The following is a 20,484-nucleotide window of genomic DNA, read 5'->3' as shown; positions in this document are numbered from 1 at the left end:
CTCAGGGGACAGGAGTGCATGGAGGGATGGACACAGGGAAGAGGTAATTATTGGGAGGAAGTGGCAGGGGAGCTGTTGCATTGTGGTAAATTGTGGTCAATGTCATGAGACAAAGTGTATGTGAACTGCTGTATGGAAAGTGAATTTGCTCTGTAAATTTTCACCCAAATCACAATTAAAAAAAAATAATAATAATAAAAAAATAAAAGTCACTGTGTAAGTCCACAGAGGCAGGCGAAGAATGGCTTAAAAGAATGACAAGGGGACTCAACTTCAGCATCCAACAGGGCATGGAACACCCACATTCTGGCACATCAGCCAGGAGAACAACCTTACCCTTAATGACACACTCTCAGTCTGTACCAACTGTGATGGAAGATGTCTGCAGCCTGGCTGAGACAGGTCACCGGAGGTCGTGGGGCCATGTGGTACAATTGATGCATATACAACAAAGTAATAGTCATACATGTTCACTGGGACACTGCGAGGCCTGTACATCAAATCCTTGAATCTTCCCGACAGCCCTCCAAGGTTCCATCTCACAGGTGAGGAAACTGAGGCTTAGAGGACTGTGACATGCTCAAAATCATGCTCTAGGACTAAACCTGGCAGTGAACTCTAGAGCCCATGCCTTCCATAGCATGCTGGGTGTTGGAGGCCCTGAGCAGGGCTTAGGGAGGTCCCTGGCATGTGGCATTGAAATCAGCTTCAGGGAGCAGCCTTTAGAGGAATTGTTTTCATTTTGATTTCTTATCTGTGCCTAATGCCTAAACTACTGACAAACATGCATGCATGCTTTTTGCACAAAAGCTGAGCTAGTTTTCAAAAGAAAATAATAAATAGTGGATCCTTCTTTGGGCTTTTTAAACACAGTTGAGGGCTGATGGATCTTCAGTCTATGGCCATAAGACCTTGAACGTGTCTGATCATCTGGTGGCCCTCTCCACGGAGGTCTGTTTCCCTGCCTGTATATCAGGCGAGCAGAGCACCAAGTCAAAGATGGACTAGGAATGGGGGTGCCCTAGGACGAACTTCTGAGGTGGTCCTCTTCAGCAGAATGGCTAGGGGTTACCTGGGCAAATCACTTTACTACTTGGAGCCTCAGTTTACTCAACCACAAAATGAGCACATTTATGGTAGCTTCCGCACAGGGGCTGGAATGCAATAATGCATTGTAAAGTTTGCACTGTGCACTGGACAGGAGCTGGGGAAGTGTTGGCTGCTTCTATTGTTGTTTAAGGTATGACTGTTTCTAATATTAAAAAATAGAATTTAGGGTAAATCATGCCTCTCTCAAAAGCTTTCAAACTCAACTGACTCTGACCCCCAAAGGCAGCCATTCCCTCACTTAGACAGCCCCTCTGGCCCTTCATCATTCTCTGTGTCCACTCTTGCCTCAACATTTCCCCTGAACACAGCTGCCAAGAGAGCCCTTTAAAAATTCAAACCTGGTCTCCTCTTGCTTAAAACTTCCCACTGGCTTTCCCAACACTCAGAATAAATCCTAAAGCCCCCTCCCCATGACCGCCTCTCCTCCCATACTCCTCCTGCCCTCACCCACTACTCCAATACACTGGCCTTATCTCTGTTGCTCAAACATTACAAACTGGGTTCTGCCCCAGGGCCTTTGCACTCACTGTGTCCTCTGGAATGCCCTTTCCCAGACTGACATTCCTTCCCATCCTTCAGCTTTAGGCCTAGCCTACCTGATTTACTCTTGTGTGTTATGAATTTGGGGGGGGGGGCAGTCCTAGAAGATGGGCGCTAAACCATCTCCCCAGCTGCCTCTCACAGGTGGCTGCAGGAAGGAGGTGAGGCAGGCCCCCAGCTGGTGAGCAGAAGAGCCGGTGCTTGCCTGAGGCTGCTGTAAGGGAATATGTGGATGCATTTTCTCAGGGTTACATAACTTTCCTTTGCTGAATATGGATTACTTGCGTCATTAAAAAAATAAGTTGTTTTAAAATTAAAATTGTAAACCCTGTCCCAGGGGCATGATTTTCTCCAAGCTCTGGGACCACTAACCCCTGGAAGGGGTAGAAAGGAAGGAGGAGAAAACCTGAATGACACCTTTGGGGTGTTCCGTGATGAGAAGGTCTGTCCAACCAGGGTAGGGGTCCTAGGAAAAGCCAACACAGCACAGAGTGATCTGTGGGCTAGAGGGAGGGAGATCATCACTGGAAGCCCAGCTCTTGCCTGCCTGCTCTGACATTCACAAGCCATTAATTCTACACCAAAGGAATTTTCTAAAGAGCCTTTCCCCCAACTTTTTTTCCTCTTATCCTAAAAATAAAATTAAAAAAAAAAAAAATTTAAAGGAGAAGTAAGCTGTTGGCTGCACCAAACAATCTGTGCTCTGAGAGGGAAGCTGATTCTCTAACTGCCAAGGGAAGCACAACTGGACTGGCTCAGAAATGGAAGCTGGAACTAAAGTCCACCAGGCAAGTGGGAAAAGCCACCCCTGTGCTGGAGGAGGGACTGCAGGCCTGGGAATGGGGGACCACGAGCTTGGAGACTAGGCACCCGGCTGTCCTGAGCATGGCCTCAGCCGAACTTGGTCTCTAGGGCCGGTTAGTTCCACAGGCCCAAAATACCACCCTGACCTTATCACACTGCCTGCAATTCCACCATTAGCACCGCCCTCCTTCAAGTCTCATTTAGCATAGATCTTTCAAAACACAAATCCCCCTGAGAGCTGGGGGAGGGCTACACAATCATGGCAGCTACCTCTGTCCCTGTCTTGTGCTTCCAATCCACTAGGGTCAGTTTTCTTAGCACAAAGCTGGTTAGTCCCTCTCTGACATAAACCATTCCCTGGCTCCCAACTGGCCTTGGGATAAAGCCCCAACTCTCCAGTTTGGCATTCAAGGCCCTTTGTGATGTGGCTCTTGCAAATGCTTAGGATGCAAATCTTGCCTCTTTCCTCTGACCCACTCTGCTGTGAAGACCAGTGGCATCAGTAGGGTTGGTGTCACTCAGTGCAGTAACTCATGGTGTCATCCCACACACACACGGACCTCCTCTGGTACCAGACCATACAGAATCCTCAGTAATGTTTATTATCAATTTTAATCATAGAATAATATGTAATAAATATAGTTGTAAATTGCTTAAGTACTCAAGTGTAGTATTTCTTAGATTATATGAATACTAAACAAAATTGTTTTGTAAAAATCTTTCTACACTGAATTACATTAGTTACAATATTATTGTAACCAAAGTCATTTTTCATTTTTCTCCTTCTTTTCCTTTAATTACTACTTTGTTCTAAAAAAAGTTATTGATATAAGATCATAAATACTAATTATCACAATATTATAGCTAAAACAGCAGAAAATTTGACAAAATCAGTGACTATAAAAACACCGGCAGCAACAAAGACAGTGCGAGGTTGCAGTGTTCAAAGGCGAAACCATGTGATTCAAAGTGTCGTTGTAATTGGATAATAATGACAGCTCTGTCTGGAGCACACTCAGATATTTAAAAAGTAAGTGAGCACAGAGTTTTAGCCTTGTAAGTATACTGATACATGTAACTTGGGCTTACAAAAAGTGTTTTTGTTGTTTACTCACTAAAACTCAACTTACTGCTATCGAGTCGACTCCGACTTATAGCAACCCCCACTAGATTTCCAATCTTTACAGAAGTAGATTGCCCCATGGTCCTTCCATGGAGCAGCTGGTGGGTTTGAACCACCACCCTCCTGGTTAGCAGCCAAATGCCTCATGTACCACGCCACAAGTCTATTTTTATAAAAAATAATACATTTCTGCTGAAACACTGTACAAAAAATTTATAGTCATTTTGGTGTCACCCCCGACACTGTCACCTGGTGCTGTCTGCACCCCCACCCCCAGTGACACCATTGGGTCTGACCACATCAATTTCTGCAGTTCCTCAAACATGGCCACCGCCTTCCCCCCCAGGACTCCAGACCTTCGTAAATGTTGTTCCCTCAATAGCCAATGCCCTCTCCACACGTCTTAGTCACTTGTACTTCCTCAGGCACTTCAGTTCTCCTTGTCATGAACCAGTCTGTTCCCTCTTCCCAGCATGCCCAGGCAGCAAGTTTCTAGCCATTTTTCAAGATACTGCTCAAAATTTCCCCTCCTCTGTGAAGGCGCTGTGCTAGTGACCACTGTCCTGTTTATCATTCACATGTGAGATTTTCCAGGGCTGAGACCGTGCTCTGTGGTTAAGTATTTATTAAAGAAAGAAAAGTCATTTTTTTTTTATTCACATGTTAATCAAAACGACTATATTCAGCAGCTTCCTTTCCAAGTGGGGAGACTGAAAGCAACACAGCTGTGTCAGATGCTAGAGAACTGAGAGGAAAATACAGGCCAACCAAGTACCTACCGTGTGTGGCTGGTGCTCAGGCCCAGACAACACTTGGCTGCTAGTTTTAGTTCTTCTAAGAACTCAGTTTATCCCTCTCTAAAATGGATGACCAGCGGCAGATGGTCTCTGAGGTTCTCTGAGGGCAGGCTGCTGTGGCAGGTCACCCCCTCCCCCTCCAGCTGGCAGCCTCCTGGGACCATAGGTCATGCTCTGCCCACCTGGCCACTCCCCCATTAAAACTCTGACACATTGAGTTCACTACCTACTGTAACTGTGTGGCCTTTGTCTCCCCAGAAAGCAACTTGGAGCCAGAGCTGAGAGCTTCTCAAGCCTTGCATCCTGCCCACAGACCCCATCAAACCTCAGTCCCACCACACATGGTATTTTGAAGCTGATGGGGCATAAATGGCAGGCACCTGGCAGACTGCAAGCCACAGTGGTTCCGCCCAGGTACAGACCACACCGGCTGTCCGTGCTTGGGAAGTGTGGACACCTTCCTGCCTAAAGTTTTTGATCGTTATCGAGCGGTGACCCAGCAAAAGGCAAGTTTTCCTGCCACAGAACTGAAAATACACACACACACACACACACACTCAGTATTGCATAGCAGACTTGAGGGCAGCCAGCGCTCATTGTACCCGGCTGGGGGTTGGGCTGCCTGGAGCTGGGCCTCCTCGGATTTACCCTCTACAGCAGCCAAAAGGAGATTTTACAACCGCAAAGCACTACATGCAATGTAGGATCCTGGATGGGATTCTGGAACAGAACAGAAAGAGGGCGTTTGTGAAATTGTCTGGGGTTCAGTTCAGAGTAATGTACCAATATTGGTTTCTTACTTTTGACAAATGTACCATGGTAACGATAATGGGGGAAACTGAGTGAATGGTAGACTCTCTGTAGTGTCTTTGATACTTTTCTATAAATCTAAAATTTTTCCAAATTAGATTTATATATATATTAAAAAAAAAAAAAAAAACCTGCAAAGTAGGGATGTGTCCCCCACTTCCCGCAGAGTACAACATCCTTCAGTGGCTCCCCAGTGCCCTCAACATAAAACCAGACTTTGCTCCTGGGCCCTCAAAGCCTTGCAGAATCTGGTGGTGCCTCTCTGTGGATACTCCCTAACCTCTGTGTCATGGCAAGGAGCTCTGGTGGCATAGTGGGTAAGGCATTTGGCTGCTAACCACAGGACTGGTGGTTCAAACCCACCAGCTGCTCCTCAGGAGGAAGTTGAAGCAATCTACTTCTGTAAAGATTTACAGCTTTGGAAACTCAGTGGGGGTTGCCATGAGTCAGAATTCACTTGATGGCTATCGCTTTGGTTTGGTTTTGTCCTGACAACTCCTTCTGCCTCATCTTGAACAGCCCAGGCTGGTAAGTGCCTCCCCTGGGCTCTACAGTCTCCTGGGCTCTCCTGAGTGGAGTAAGTTTGCATTTGTTCAACAACTGCCCACTGAAGCCCAACTTTGTGTCCAGTGTTGGGACTAAGAGAATGCAAGCCCTTTCTCTAGCAGGCTAGGACCACCCAGAGAGAAGGACTATTTTGGGGGGCATCCAAAAATAGTGACTAGAGAAAGGAAACAACGAGGGACCAGGCATAGTATCTTATAGCTGACAGGTATAGGCTGGGAAGCCTCAAAAGCAGGCCTAGAAAAAGGGCCACTAAACCTTGTTGGCCTGTGGCTTCTGGCAAAGCCCACCACTACTGCAATGTCATTTACTCCTTACTGCGCCCCCCCTTCTACAGATGCTCCAAGCCTGCACATGGCTAGGCCAGGATTTGAACCCACACCTGCTACTCTGGGAACACCATGGGTATGGGGTCCAACAGGCTGACACCTCCACTGAGGGTAGCCTGGGTCCCAGAAGGACCCATGAGCTTACATGTGCTAGCCCTGAGAGAAGGAAGGACAGACTCAGACTGGGGGCCTCTGGCAACAGCCTCCATACCAGGGAGGAAGCTGCCTGCTGCTGAGAAAGGAAATAGCAGCACCTCCCAAGAGGTGACCAAGAGGCTCACTTCCTGGAGGGGCTAAGGGCAGAAGGGATGACCAAGTGGGGAAAAACAGTCAAGAGGTCTGGTCCTTAGCCAAAGAGTAAAGGCAGCATGGAAGAGTGCTTGGGGAAACTGAGGCACAGAGGCTTTCCCAGGATTCACAGCGCAGCAATTCCCCGCCTGACCCCTTGCTGCCTGCACCAGGCACGATGAGCAAACAAATGGCAATGGACACAGGGCTGAGGATGACCCTTCTAGAGCTTCAGGGAGTCCTGCCTCAGTTTCTCCTCTGGGAGATGGAGGTGCTCCTGCAGCCCTGACACACTGAGGTCACCCAGGCCAACTGGGCATCATCTAGGAGGACTGTGTGAACCATCTGGCCAGGCCACCCTGAGTAAAACCACAGGGTTGAGCACGAGACGCCTGCTCACTGGTAACTGGCACATCTCCAGGCCTTGCTGGCCAAGCTGGACACAGATAGGAGGGCCAGGTCCCAGCCTAAAGGCCAGAGCCCCAGCTGAATCTAAGACCTACGGTGTGCAGTCACCATGCAGAGCATAACCTTATGTCACCCAGGGATACATACACTCTTGTTCTGTACCCATTTCACAGATGCAGAAACCAAGGCTCTTGAGATGCCAAATCACTTGGCTCTTAATTCTCTGTGGGATGCCCCATCTTCTCTGACCCTCAATCTCTTCATCTGTAAGACAGACATGATAACAACTCCCACCACACACGGCTACTGGAAAGGGTTCAGCCAGCAGTAGCCCTCAAATATTAAGCTCTGTAGGTGTTCAGTGAATGTCCCCAACTAGCTATGTGAGTCACCACACAGAAGCTCAAACCAAAAAAACCAAACCCACTGCCATTGAGTCAATTCCAACTCATAGCTCTACTCCATTGGATTTCTAAGCCTGTTAATCTTTATGGAAGGAAAGTGCCCCATTTTCCTAGCTCAGGGACTCCTAAAGACAGGATCCATGCAGCATGGGCTGCCCCAATGCTTCTCACAGTCAAACATTTGAGACTGGATAGGATGTTGGGAGCTGGGGCTGAGGCCTGCTCTGCTCAGGGCCTGCCTGGGAACCACTGCCACAGCTGCTGATTCAAGCAGCCATTGTTTTGTTAGCTGGACACAGCCCCCAGACCCCAAACTCCCCCTCTCAAAGCTGTTTCTCATTCCGCCTGCCTGGCCGCCACATTTCTAGCCCTCCTCCCAGGTCCCAGAGGAGCACAGTGTGGGATGGTGGGCAGCCACGATGCTTTCCTTGACCGAATGAAAATCCTTCCCTCTAATGGGGGGTTGGGGGCGGCATTGTGCTCTCCCACCAGGTCCTCCTCACGCTGGACATTTCTGCCCCAGCTTCCACCCCTGATGCAGATTCTAGGCCTGGAGAAGCTGCAAGTGCAGCTCCTTCTCTGCCGCCTCTCCAGGGAATGTTCTCCTCCTGGGACTGGGGGACTTGGAGATGTAAATTCACACCCTCCTTCCAGCCCCCTAAGTGCTGGCCTAGTCCACCTCTCTACCTGGCTCTGCCAGGAGCCCCACTCAACTGGGCCCACGGGCATCCTACAACTGCTTGTGGGTGCAACTGAGAGTGTAAGGCTGGCCTGGGGCCCTCAGCAGTGATCTTTGCACCAGGTTCCATGTGCTAGGGACATTGAGGTAACCACGATGGTCTTTCTCTCTCTCGCTGCCCATATCCCAGCTCAGAGCTCTAACCCCAGGTCAAGAATAGATGGCTTTAAAATAATAACGATACAACAACAGCAACAATAACAAGCAGCTACCATTTTTTGCATGCCTGTTCCTCTTGCCTGCATTACCGCACTTAACCCTTGCTATGCTCCACTGAAGGAGGTCTGGTGGTGCAGTGCCTAAGGCGTTTGACTCCTAACCAGAAGATAGGTGGTTCAAACCCACCAGTCACTCCATGGAAGGAAGAAGGGCAATCTACTTCTGTAAAGATTTACCACCTCGGAAGCTCAGTGGAGGTCACTATGAGTCGGAATCAACTCAGTGGCAGTAGATTTGGTTTTAGTATGTTCCACTGAGTTGATGCTGCTTTATAGCAAAGGAAATGGAGGCAGAAAGAGGTGAAGTGATTTTCCCAGGCTCACACACAGCCAGAATGGCCAGAGCCAGGACTCAAACCTAGGCAAGTTGGCCCCAGAGAGTTCACCTTGACCATGGCTTCACCACCCACCACTCTGGCTGGAGCCGCCAACAGCTGCTGGGAATTCAGCCTCTGGGAGCTGGAAAGGCCCTGAGTTGCAAACTAGTGAAACTGAGGACCCATCAACAAGAGAGCCACTTCTGAGGGACTCATCATAGAGTCTCAAATGTGGATGGTGGGTAGAGCCTCGTGCAGGACATGGGGGGCGACTGCCAGCCCATTTAGCTGCTTTCCTGGTCCTGGCCTCTACATCAAGGCCTCTGTTCACTGCCCCCCCATTATTTACCGATCAGAGCCTAAAGTGCTACATGATTAACGCCCCACTGGGGCCGCGCTGGGCTCTGTAATGGAGCTGTGTGTGATTTATCGAGTTTCAGGGCAGAGGATGGATGGGGCGGGGCGGGGCAGGCCTTGCTGGCTCGGGCAGACCCCAGAGGCATTGAGTATCAACGGAGTCGGAGGTGCAGGGCCCTCTGCTGCAGCCTTGGCCCAAACATGGGCTTTGGGAAGAAAATGGCTGTGCTCTGGGGTAGGCAGGATCCAAATCCATTCAGCTTGCGCCAGGAGACTTTTCGGGCCTGTCCCCACATGAGGATGGCTGTTTCCATGGCAATCCCCACATCATCTTCAGACCTGGAGAGGCCCCAGGAGCCACCTGGCCCAGCAGCGGGCAGTGGGGGCCAGGCAAGTACCCCCTGCTCCTGCTGGCACCTGGCAGTATAATCAGGCCATGGCCACAAGTTCCTTCCAGAGCCGATCAGACTGTGGCTCTCTCCTCCTCAAAGCCTCTGCTGGCTCCTGCTGCCCAAAGGACAGCTTCCAAGTTCCTGGCCTGCACAGAAGGCCCAGCAGATTTCAGCCTGCACTCTCTCTTGCTCCATTCCTACCTGCCACCCAAACCATGTTTTATCCAATCTCTCAGTTTGGAGTGCTGCCCCTCTGCAAAACTCTCCTCAAAGTCCTGCTCAATGCTTCCTCTTCCAAGAAGCCATCCCTGATTCCCTGGTCAGAGTGCAGTAGGGAATATCTACTGTCATGGTCTCCTCTCTGACTGCTCCCTCCAGGAGCTCCTGGAGAGAAGGCAGGATCTGACCCATCTCCTCTGGAGGAGCTGCCACATCACAACAACAAAGCCCCTCCCACACTCCAGGGAACCCTCCAAAGAGCCTGGAGAGACAACAGATGCTGGTGAGGAGGTGCTGAGCCCTGGCTGGTAAAGGAGGAGGTGGCTGTAGGCCTGAAGAACAAGGGCCAGAGCCCCCCACACCTCCAGAGAGCCCTCAGGCCCTACCAGGAAGCCCTCACTGCTCCCCAGAAGCAGTGGCCCCAAAAGGGGAAGAACTCTATCGAGCCTCAGTTCCTTCACCTTTAAAATGTGTTAAATGGCCTAATTCACCCCTTCCCATTGTGATTTCAAGGCTCCCTTTGGCTCACATTCCTCTCCTAAATGATTTAAGAGAAACCGGAAGGTAAAGGTGATGAGCACAGATGTGCAGGCTAACCACTGCTCCCCCTCTTATCACTGTGGGACCTCAGGTAGTTACTTAACCTCTCTGGGCCTGTTTCCCCTTCTGTAGGTGGGGACAGCACTATTTCATTCAGAGTCCATGGGGATTAAGAGAAACCATACATAAAGTGCTGCTGGACACAGGATAAATTCTAGAGAAACAATGACGAAAATGATGGTAATAGGACAGCTTTGGTGTCAGAGTGGCTTCCTTGCCCCCTCATGGCCCAGCTCAGATGGGGAAACTGAGACTCAGCAAAGGGAAGGAATCTTCAATTCCAGGGGCTCATGTCAGTCCTTATACTCCTTTTCCTGAGCACCACCTCTGTTCCCCACTGCAGAAACCAAGAGTTAAAGCCAGCCTGCCCCTTAATCTCCACAGGATACCAGCCACCGTGGGAGTGCAAGGGTATCCCTGAAGGCCTGATGCTGCAGCGTCCTGCGTGGCCTCTGGTGTACTTCAGGCAGCCCTGTTCTCCCATCTGAGCCCACTGAGTTCTTCACCTACTTTACAGATGGGGACATGGAGGCCCAGAGAAGGCACATGACTTGTCCCAGGCCACAGGCAGGAAGGTGCAGGGGGTTTGAATTCAGGGATTTGAATTCAAGGATTTGACACGAGAGTCCAGCTCTCACCCACCACTATGAGCCTTGGTTGTGGGCATGTCTAGGGTAGGCACAGATCCTCGATCCACCCTCCTAGCAAATACCTTGGCAGTGAGGTACTGCCCTGGAGGGAGCAGACGGCCTGCCTTACAGTATCTGACACAGTCCCAGGTTTGAGGTGAGGACCCCTCAATAACAGTGTTGGAAAGAATTTGTCTAGTCATCCATTCAAACTAAGCTTTCAACAAACCTTGCTCACTTGCACACCCAAAGGATCAATGGGCTTACTACCTCCAGAGGAAGGAATTTTCAGAGATGAATGCAACTCTTATCTGATCCTCCAAGGGCCTTCCTGGACCCTCCCTCCTCTGAGCTCCCCCTGCATGGCTGGTTGTTCTACACCCTAACTTTTCCCTACCTCCCCCAGCTTCCTCAGGAGACTAGGTCAGCTGCAGCTTCTGCAGATGCCCCAGCTACCCTCACCCCACTCTGGGACTGAGTCACTGCAATGTCAGTTCCCTACTTCCTTCTGGGGCCTGTCTAGAGGTACTGCCCCAGAAGGGAGTTTTGTATAGAAGGCCTGGCCTGAATTTCTGTGGCCCAACATTAGAGGGAGCTGCAGAAGCTGGGTGCAAAGGCCATGTGGCTGAGGCCAGCCTAGACGCTCACAGTTAGCACTGATCATCACCTGGCACAGGGCTAGCAGTGAATTCTGGAACCACACAGCCAGTTTGCAAATCCCAATTCCCTACTTACCAGCTGTGTGACCTTAAGCAAGTCCCTGTACCTCTCTGGTCCTCAGAATTGTGAGTCAGTGATTGTTATTATCTAGCTCCAGAGGTCCAGGTGGGCATGTACCCTCCACTTACCCCAGTGGTCCACTAGATGCTCAGAATCACCGTGATCCCTTCTCAAAGCCCCATAGCTACCCTCCAGCCCAATAAACAGCAGTGACATCCTCTCATCTTATCCTCTTTATCTCAGCTATGCCTTCCTGCCTCTGAGCTTCACTTGGGCTGAGCTGGCCCCAGACATGCCCTTGCCATCCCCTGCTCACTCTGGTCTGATCCCACCTCCTCCAAGGGACTTCCCTGACCCTCTGTCCTCTGAGCTCCCCCTGCCTGGCTGACTGTTCCACACCCTGGGCACACTCTTCCCTGGTATATTTTATCCCTCCTGGAAATCATACTTCCCTGCCATTTTCTGGGCATAGCATGTTGAGATTTTAATCTACTCACATCTGCAAAAGGAGGCATTGATCCTATTTTACAATGAGAAAGTATGAGGCCCAATGAAGGCAAATGATTCACCCTGGGTCACAGAGCTGGTGGGCAGGAAAAAGGCACTCAACGTCAGCCTGACCCCCTGTACCTAAAGCCTTGAGGCTGATGACATACTCAAGGAGAGGAGGGATGTCAACCATCTCCTGGTCCAACCGCCCTTGCCTGTCTCTCCAGGGCAGAAGGTCATCTCGCTCCGCCAGCCTTAAAGGAATCCCCTCTCCGACAGTACCACCAATGTCTCTGCTGGTACCCCAGCCACAGGAGCTTACTGCCGGCCCCAAACCCAAGCCCCTCCTCACGGAAGCCAACATGTAAAGCCCATCTTTGAAGCTGGCTCCCCCTCCACCCCCACCCCTAAAGTGGTCCAGAAAACGCCTTCTTGACTTCAAGCACCCACCTACCACATGCCAGCTTCAAACTGCCTGAGGGTTTTTTTTCCACCTTTCCTATAAAAAGACACCTTGAAAATGCAGCACTGGCATTTGCCTGCCAGTTTTCTTTTTGATTTAAAAATACAACTGTTATGGTCATTCAGAGGTTGAGGAAAGAGTATAAGGAGTTAGACTTAGCCTGCCCCCACCTTGCAGGGTGACCCTGTGCCTCAGTTTCCCCCACTGACAGCACATGACAATGTCCCAAATCCCTTTCACCTCTAATATGCTGTGATTTGAGGAAAGGGAGCCAAACTACATTCAATAGAGGTTAATCTCATTCACTGTCTCTCTCAAAAGACCCCAATAGTCCTAGTTATGCCAAAAACAATCAGGGACAAAGTTGGGACACACTGGGGCTGTCCAAAGGTCTCTGCTCTGACCACATACCTTGGCAGCTTCCCCTTCCCCAGCCAGATTCTAGGTGTCTAAGACTTCACTGTCTTAAAGGTGGAAAGCAGAAGACAAATCCAGCCAAGGGAGGAGCTGGAATTCCAGAGGCCACCCCAACAGAAGTTTTGGAGCTGTGGGCAGCTTATGGGACTCCTGGCAGGGACCAGGGTTCAGTGAGAAATCCCAAAGGCAGGAGTGGGAGGCTGGGCTTACAGAGGCCTGAGCGAAGCCACCTCACTTGGAGGTCACACATCCTTGAAGAACAGATGGAAAGGCAGGGTCCTGTCCCACAAATCCAACCCTGCCCAGACTACCTCATGCTGGAGAAATCAAGCCAGATAGGAATAGGAGGGATAGGGATTCTAGATCCCTCACACACCTCAGACCAAACTCATCTTCTCCCCCACCCTGATGGCACCAATATTCAACCAGATGTTATCCCCTCCATCCTGCCAATCACCACCTCTGGGGTTGCCATCCTACCACCCAAATCTCCCTTGGGTCCACCTGCTCCCTTCCATCCTTCAGCACTGCATCGGACTGGGCTCACCACATCCGAGAAAGAAAGCTCCCCCCCTCCCACCACCACCTCCATGGCTATACCCCAGTAACCTCCACAGTCCTGGTGCACAGTAGGTCCTCAAGAAGGATTTGTGAACAAATGCGTGAATCTCTTGTCTGGATGGTGGCACCAGCCTCCCAACTACTCTGGCAGCCTCCCAGCTCATTTTTCTACCATCCACTGAGGGACTTTCTAAAATAATATTAAAACTAACCATAGCAAGCCTGCAGGATACAAACTCAACACACACATATCAGTTGTGTTCTAATACACCAAGGATCTCTGGTAGCACAGTGCCTAAGGTATCTGACTGCTAACCAGAAGGTTGGTGGTTCAAACCCAGCAGCCACTCCACAAAAGGAAGACTGGGCAATCTACTTCCATAAAGATTTACTGCCTCAGAAACCCATTGGGGGTCTCTATGAGTAGGAATCGACTCAATGGCAGTGGGTTTGGTTTTTTTGGTTCTCATATACCAGCAATAAACAATCTGAAAAGGAAATTAAGAAAACAAGTTCATTTACAATAGAATCAAAAAGAACAAAAAATTTAGGAATCAATTTGACCAAAGAGGTGAACGACTTGGACACTGAAAACTACAAAGCATTGCTGAAATAAATTAAAGATCATAACAAATGAAAAGACATCCATGTTCATGGACTGGAAAACTTAATGTTATTAAGATGACAATACTACCCAAAGCAATATACAGATTCCATACAATTCCTATCTAGAATATATAAAGAACTTCAATAACTCAACAACAGCAAGAAAAACACAATCCAATTTAAAAATGGGCAAAGGACTTGAATAGATATTTCTCCAAGAAGATAGACAAATGGACAATAAGCACATGAAAAGATGCTCAACATCATTGCAAAAAAAAACAAACTCACTGTCATTGAGTTGATTCTAACTCCTACTAACCTCCACTGGGTTTCCAAGGCTGTAAATCTTTATGGAAGCAGACTGGCTCATCTTTCTTCCACAGAGCATCTGGTAGGTTCAAACCAATTATCTTTTTTTGGTTAGCAACCAAATGCCTTAACCACTGTGCCACCAGAGCTCTTTGTTCAACATCAATAGCCATTAGGAATGCCGACTGAAACCACAGTGAGTTATTACCTCATACCTACTAAGATGGCTGTAATTTAAAAAAAAAAAGAAGGAAAATAACAAATGATGGTGAAAATGTGGCAAAACTGGAACCCTCCTTCATCAGTGGTGGCAATGTAAAATGGTGCAAATGGTGCAAACATTGTGTGTTTAGCAGTTCTTCAAAAAGTTAAACATAGAGTTACCTTATGACCCAGCAATTCCACTCATAGGTATATACTCAAGAGACTTGAAAGGAAGGATGCAAACAGATACCTGTACACCAGTGTTCAGTGCAGCACTATTCACAATAGTCAGAGATGGAAACAACACAAATGTCCATCAACAGATGAATGGATAAACAAAATATGGTACATATATACAATGGAATATTATTCATCCATAAAAAGGAATGAAGTACTGATACATGCTCCAACATGGATGAACTTTGAATGTATTATGCTGAGTGGATTAAGTCAGACATAAAAGGACAAACACTGCATGATTCCACTCATATGAGGTTATCTAGAACAGGCAATGTATAGAGACAGAAAGTAGAACAGAGTTTACCAGGGGTTGGGGGGAAGGAATAATGGAGAGGTACTGTTTAATGAAGGAGCCCTGGTGGTACCTTGCCTAAAGTGTTTGGCAGCCAACTGAAAGGTTGGTGGTTCAAACCCACCAGCTGCTTAGCAAGAGAAAGATGAGGCAGTTTGAGTCTGTAAAGATTTACAGTTGTGGAAACCCTATGGGGCAGTTCTACTCTGTCCTATATGGTCAGTATGAGTCGGAATCACCTCAAGGACAGTGAGTTATTATTTAATGGGTATAGGATTTCTGTTGGATGATAAAAAAAAAAAAAGGAATAAATAGTAGTGATGGTTACACAACGTTGTGAATGTAATTAACACCACTGAAGTGTACCCTCAAAAATGGTTACAGTGATAAATTTTATGGTGGCATAGTGCCTAAGGCATTTGGCTGCTAACCAGAAGGCTGACGGTTCAAACCCACGAGCCACTCCTCAGAAGGAAGGCTGGACAATCTACTTCCGTAGAGACACTGCCTCGGAAACACAGGGAGGGGTCACTATGAGTCAGATCAACTCGACGGCAGTGTTTGGTTTTGGTTTGGTTATAATTTATGACAATAAAAATATTTTTTAAAAATATAATGAACCCAACTAAAACAGTTCCTAAATAATGCTTACTAAGTGAAGATCATACTAGAACACTAAGTAATCTAAAATATAAATGGACATTAGCTAAATCTATGTTAAGTCCTATTGATAGAACTTAGACCATTTTCATATTTGATAGAAAGTACATAAACTTCTATTGTATTTTAAAAACCAATAATTGCAAATACTTAACATGTACCAGGTACTTGACTAAGAGCTTTATTTGTGTTATTTCATTGAATCTCCACAACAATTCTAGGAGGTAGGAACTGTATTATTGTTCCCATTCTATGGAGGAAGAAACGAGCCACTCATTCAGACCATGGCACTCCTTTGGCTAAAACCCCTCATGGCTCCCATGACCCCAGCATGAAGCTCAGACTCCTCAGTGCACATACCAGCCTTGTACCTGCTTCCTTTCTCTCCCATTTTCCCCGTTGCCCACTGCCACACTGACCATCGTTCAAGCTTGCCACGCTGTGTCCTGCATCCAGGCTTTCTACCTCGACCCCTTTCCTCTTCACTTGCCAGCTTTACTCCACTAACTCCTATTCATCCTTTCACCCAGGCTTTAACATGACTCCCCTAGGAAGCCTTGATATCCTTCTCTGGGCCCCCTCTGCCCATGCTCCCCCACTACAGTCCCCAGCACTCTATGTGGTAACCGTCTGGCTGCCCTGTCTGTCCTTGGCTCACCTGCACTGTCCACAAGAGTAGAAGATGTGAGTCATGCTCATCATGGTCCCCAGCGCACAGCATAGGGCCAAGCATACAGTAGGGGCTTAGCAAATGTTTATTGAGCTTGCTATCTGTTTCTGTCTGGTAGGAGATGATAGAATCTTTACTGCTCCAGAACAAGACAGATTAGGCCACTGTTTGCTGTCCAGGACCAAGCCCAACCAGTGCTAATGATGTCCACTGGGGTAATAATAACAACAGCTAATAGCTACCTGATGTTTCCCATGTGCAAAGTACTAAATGCCTTACATGAATTAATTCATTTAGTCATTAAAATAAGCCTTTGAGATAAGGATTGTTTTTATTATCCCCACAGAGTAGGATTTGAACACAGGCAGCCTGGTGTGAAGTGGAAGTTCTTAGCCTTTCACTGGGGAGTTGGCAATAACCTGGAGCAAGAATAACCATCACCCTACCTGCCCCACACATACAGCTATGCTAGAGGCCCAGACCTTGGGCACATCTGGGAGATTCGGCACCGGCCTGTACTCACAGTTGGGTATAGTGAAGGGTAGAGGGGGTGTGGAGGACATAGGGAGGGTGGCTAAGGACAGCCTCAGCTGGGAACACACGTGGCCTTGGGGTGGGGAGGATGCCCTGGGCCACTCTGTCCCTGGACTGTGTCCCTGGAGAAGTCCCTCCCCTGATGGGAGAGGGAAGCCCCAGCCCCCTTCAGCAGGGTGAGTCACTGCACTGAGCCCTGCTGGGGACATGGGACCGTGGGAACCAGGACGGTTCTTGCCAGAGAGGGATGGCAAGCCTGCAGGGGCCTGAGGAATCCCATGGATCAACTCACACCAAGAAGCTAGGACACAGGGCCTGGAACCCGCCCAAGTTAGGCCTGGAGGGTGGCCCAACCCCAGCCGTGGCCCCACAGGGCCTTTCCTCTATAAAGCAGAGCCTACAGAGCAGCAGCTGACTCACCACCCACCTCCTCCAGACCTAACACCCCCAGCCCCAAAGTTTCTCTGCTCATACAAAGAAGTGGGGGGATGAGGGGGGAAGAGCTCTGGGGAGAGGAATGGTGGATGTCTCAACAATGACACCAGGCACATGACGAGCACCGAGCATGTTCGGAGAGCCCTGACTCAGGCTCGCAGGCAGCAGATATTCCCTAGGACACTCTGCCCAGCTCATACATCGTGACCTTTATTTTTAGGGCAGCCGACTTGGTGGTGGGCAGTGTGGGAGCCCACAAGTGGGAGAAGGAATCTGAGTTTTCTCAAAGCCCCAGTGTTAGAGACGCCCACAAGGGAATAATTAATCTCATGAGAGTCTTGCCACAACCTGAAGACCAGGAAGACTGGATGGGGTAGGGCCATAGAGGGCCGGACACCAAGAATGGTTATCACCAGGAGATGGGGAAACTTCACATTTTGCAGAGGGAGAAACTGAGGCTGGCTCGAGGAATGGGTGGCATGGGACATAGGTCCCCCAGGCTCAGACCTGGATAGAGAGTGTGGAAAAGAAACAAGAGAGGATGTCAGGTGGTCATTTCAAAGCCTCTTCCTCTGAAGTGGAAAATGGGGATCACCAGTCTTCCCTTCCAGGACTGTTGAGAGAAGAAATCCTTTCCTGGTAGGACTTCCTCAAGGGCAATAGCTGGGCTCAATTGTCTAGTGGCAGAAGCACAACATTCCCTTCTATACCCCTATGTTGTATCCCCCCAAGGTCAGAGAACCCCTATATACACACTTGATCTCCCCAACCTGCCCCCCCAGCTGCTATCCAACCCAGACTCAGATATCTGAGCCCCACATCTACCCCACTTGCATGAGCCCCACACCTAGCCCCTCATCCCCCCACTCCTGAGCCTGACAGCTATACACCCCTGTCCTACAGACACTCTTGTTCACCTCCTTTCACTCTTCTGGTCCTACCATCTGCCCACCTCAGCCACCTGGGACTGTCCCACCACACACACTCCGAATTCCATTGCTGTGGCCAGACAGCCTGGGTTCAAATCCTTCCTCGGCTGGTTCCCAGCTGTGTGATTTTGAGCTAGGGATGTAACCTCTCTATGCCTCAGTTTCTTCATCTGTAAAATGGGGATGAGACTAGAGCCTATCTCATAGGGTTGTTATGAGAATTAAGAGACTTATATTACATGTAATGGATTTAGTAGGCACTCCGCAAGTGCAATTGTTTACCTCCATATTCCCCATGCCCAAGACATAGTAAGTGCTCAGTAAATGTTTGTTGAACGACTGAGTGAAAGCTTGCCTCAGCTGGCGTGAAATAGGCATATGCCTATTTGCCAACTACATGGCCCTCCTTAGAGTACTACTGGTTCCAAACATCTGTGTCCCCTGAGTGCAGCACATACTTCATTGCCTTACACTTTGAAGGCCCCAGGTCACTGACACACTAGCCTGGATCACACACACCTGTCACTCCTACCTTCCCCCCATCCCCAAGGCTTTGGTGCACAGCTGTGTGCCTCCCCACATATCTGCCACGCCTGTTCACACACCTGCCCACTCCTAAAAGGCAAAGGACGCTCCTACAGGTTCACGCTGCCTGCGGCACCCACCTTTGTTCAAGCACGCATTCATTTGCTGAATGCTCACCAAGCACCTGTGAGCCCGGTGCTAGCACCTAGACTGTTTGTGCGCCTTCGGCCCTCTTCAACACGCACCTTAGTACCAATCGCACACCTAGAGCCCCTTCCCAGATACATCTGGGTAGGCGCACCTGTAACACCGCTCACTGGACACCTGTGGCCTCCTTCAGCGCCACGTGTATTCATGCGTGCACACCTGGGTCCCAGCGCACGCATCTGGGTGCCCGTACGCTCACATCTCTGGCTGGCTCAGAGGAAGCATCCCCTCTGGCCCCTCGGCCAGTCCTTCCACGCTCCCGTACCTGGATGTTGCGCTTGCGCTCGCAGGCCGGCCCGGTGCCCTGCACTACGCTGTCTAGCACAGCCACCACGTCCGGCGCGGGCTCCACGAAGCAGGCGGTGCGTGCGGCACGGATGGCGGCTCGCACGTCGGCGAAGCGGAAGGCGCAGAGCGCAGCGGGGGCTGTACGGGCAGCCGGGGTCCCCGGCGGCCGCTCGAAGACCGCGAAGAGCAGCTCGCGCGCGGGGAAGACAGAGACCAGGCGGCTGTAGAGGTCGCCGCGGCCCGCCCCGCCCGCACACTGCAAGCCCAGCTGGATGTAGGACTCGGTGAGCTTCTTGGCGTCGCCGCCGGCGCCGCGGGGCAGGCAGATGCGCGCCAGGAGGCTCCGCGCCTGGCTCTCCTTGTCTCCTGCGCGCGCCTCGCTGTTGAGCGCCAGGTACGCGTAGGACGGTGCGCCAGGCGGCGGGTCCTGCGGATGCAGAAACGCGCGAACGAAGCCCAACTTGTGCTGCTCCTTGGCGCCTTGTTTGATCTTGAGGATGTTGTCGTCGGATGGGTTGAGGTCGAAGGTGAAGAGTTTGGCCAGGTCGCCGCGCGCGTCCAGGGAGCGGATGGCGATTTCGGGCGTGTTCTCGAAGCGGTGGTCCTCCAGGCTGCGGTTGCGCGGGAAGAAGGCGCTGCCGTAGCCGGTGTACGTGGCGCCCACGAGCAGGCGGCTGCCCCCAGCGCCAGCGGCCGGCGGCAGGACTAGACCGACAGTGGACGCGTTCGGGTGGTTGGCCGCCACGTTCAGCATGCTGGGGAACACGGTGACGGGCTCCGCGGGCGGCACGGCGGGCGGGAAGTGCACGGCCACGGCGGAGATGTTGCCCCGGCGCCGCAGCTGGCAGAAGCCCTGGTAAATGGAACCGCACACGACCACCAGTCCCTGGCCAGGGTCCAGTTGCAGAATCTTGTTGTAGTTGTCGGTGAGGCGCCGGGGGTGCTCGCACGAGGCTTGCGGCAGCTGCGGGGCGTGGCACAACGGGCTGTCCGCCACTGGGCCCACGGCCGCCTCGGCCTCCAAGCTCAGGTTGGCGCCGGACAACTGGTAGAGGCGGTTGACGGCCGCCAGGTACACCGTCCCCGCCGCGCCATCCAGGGCGAAGTTGTTGGTGGGAGTGGGAGAGGGGAAGCGGCGCTGGATCTCCAGGGCGCCGGCCCGCGCCGCCCCAAGGAGCAGCAATAGGCAGAGCGGGCAAAACGGCGGGACCTGTGGACGCGGCGGGGGCCAGAATGGCGGGCGCAGCAGCAGGGGGTTGGCCGCGGCGGCCGGGGCGCTAAGGGTTG

At 50.6% G+C, this 20,484-nt stretch overlaps 1 protein-coding gene across 1 annotated transcript in view; it reads right to left on the bottom strand.

Annotated features, from left to right (window-relative positions):
• Positions 1-20,484, bottom strand: part of PLXND1 (plexin D1) — a 61,009-nt gene that overhangs the window by 39,137 nt on the left and 1,388 nt on the right. Inside the window, exon 2 of the mRNA XM_007956754.1 lies at positions 19,175-20,474. Coding sequence (XP_007954945.1) covers positions 19,175-20,474 — 1,300 coding nt within the window. The remainder of the gene's footprint in view (positions 1-19,174; positions 20,475-20,484) is intronic.

The sequence above is a fragment of the Orycteropus afer genome, unplaced genomic scaffold (genome assembly GCF_000298275.1).
Source record: "Orycteropus afer afer isolate SDZICR_OR568_19922 unplaced genomic scaffold, OryAfe1.0 scaffold00661, whole genome shotgun sequence".
NCBI lineage: Eukaryota > Metazoa > Chordata > Mammalia > Tubulidentata > Orycteropodidae > Orycteropus > Orycteropus afer.
Note: the sequence above shows the minus strand (reverse complement) of the source record. Positions and strands in the feature narration are given on the sequence as shown.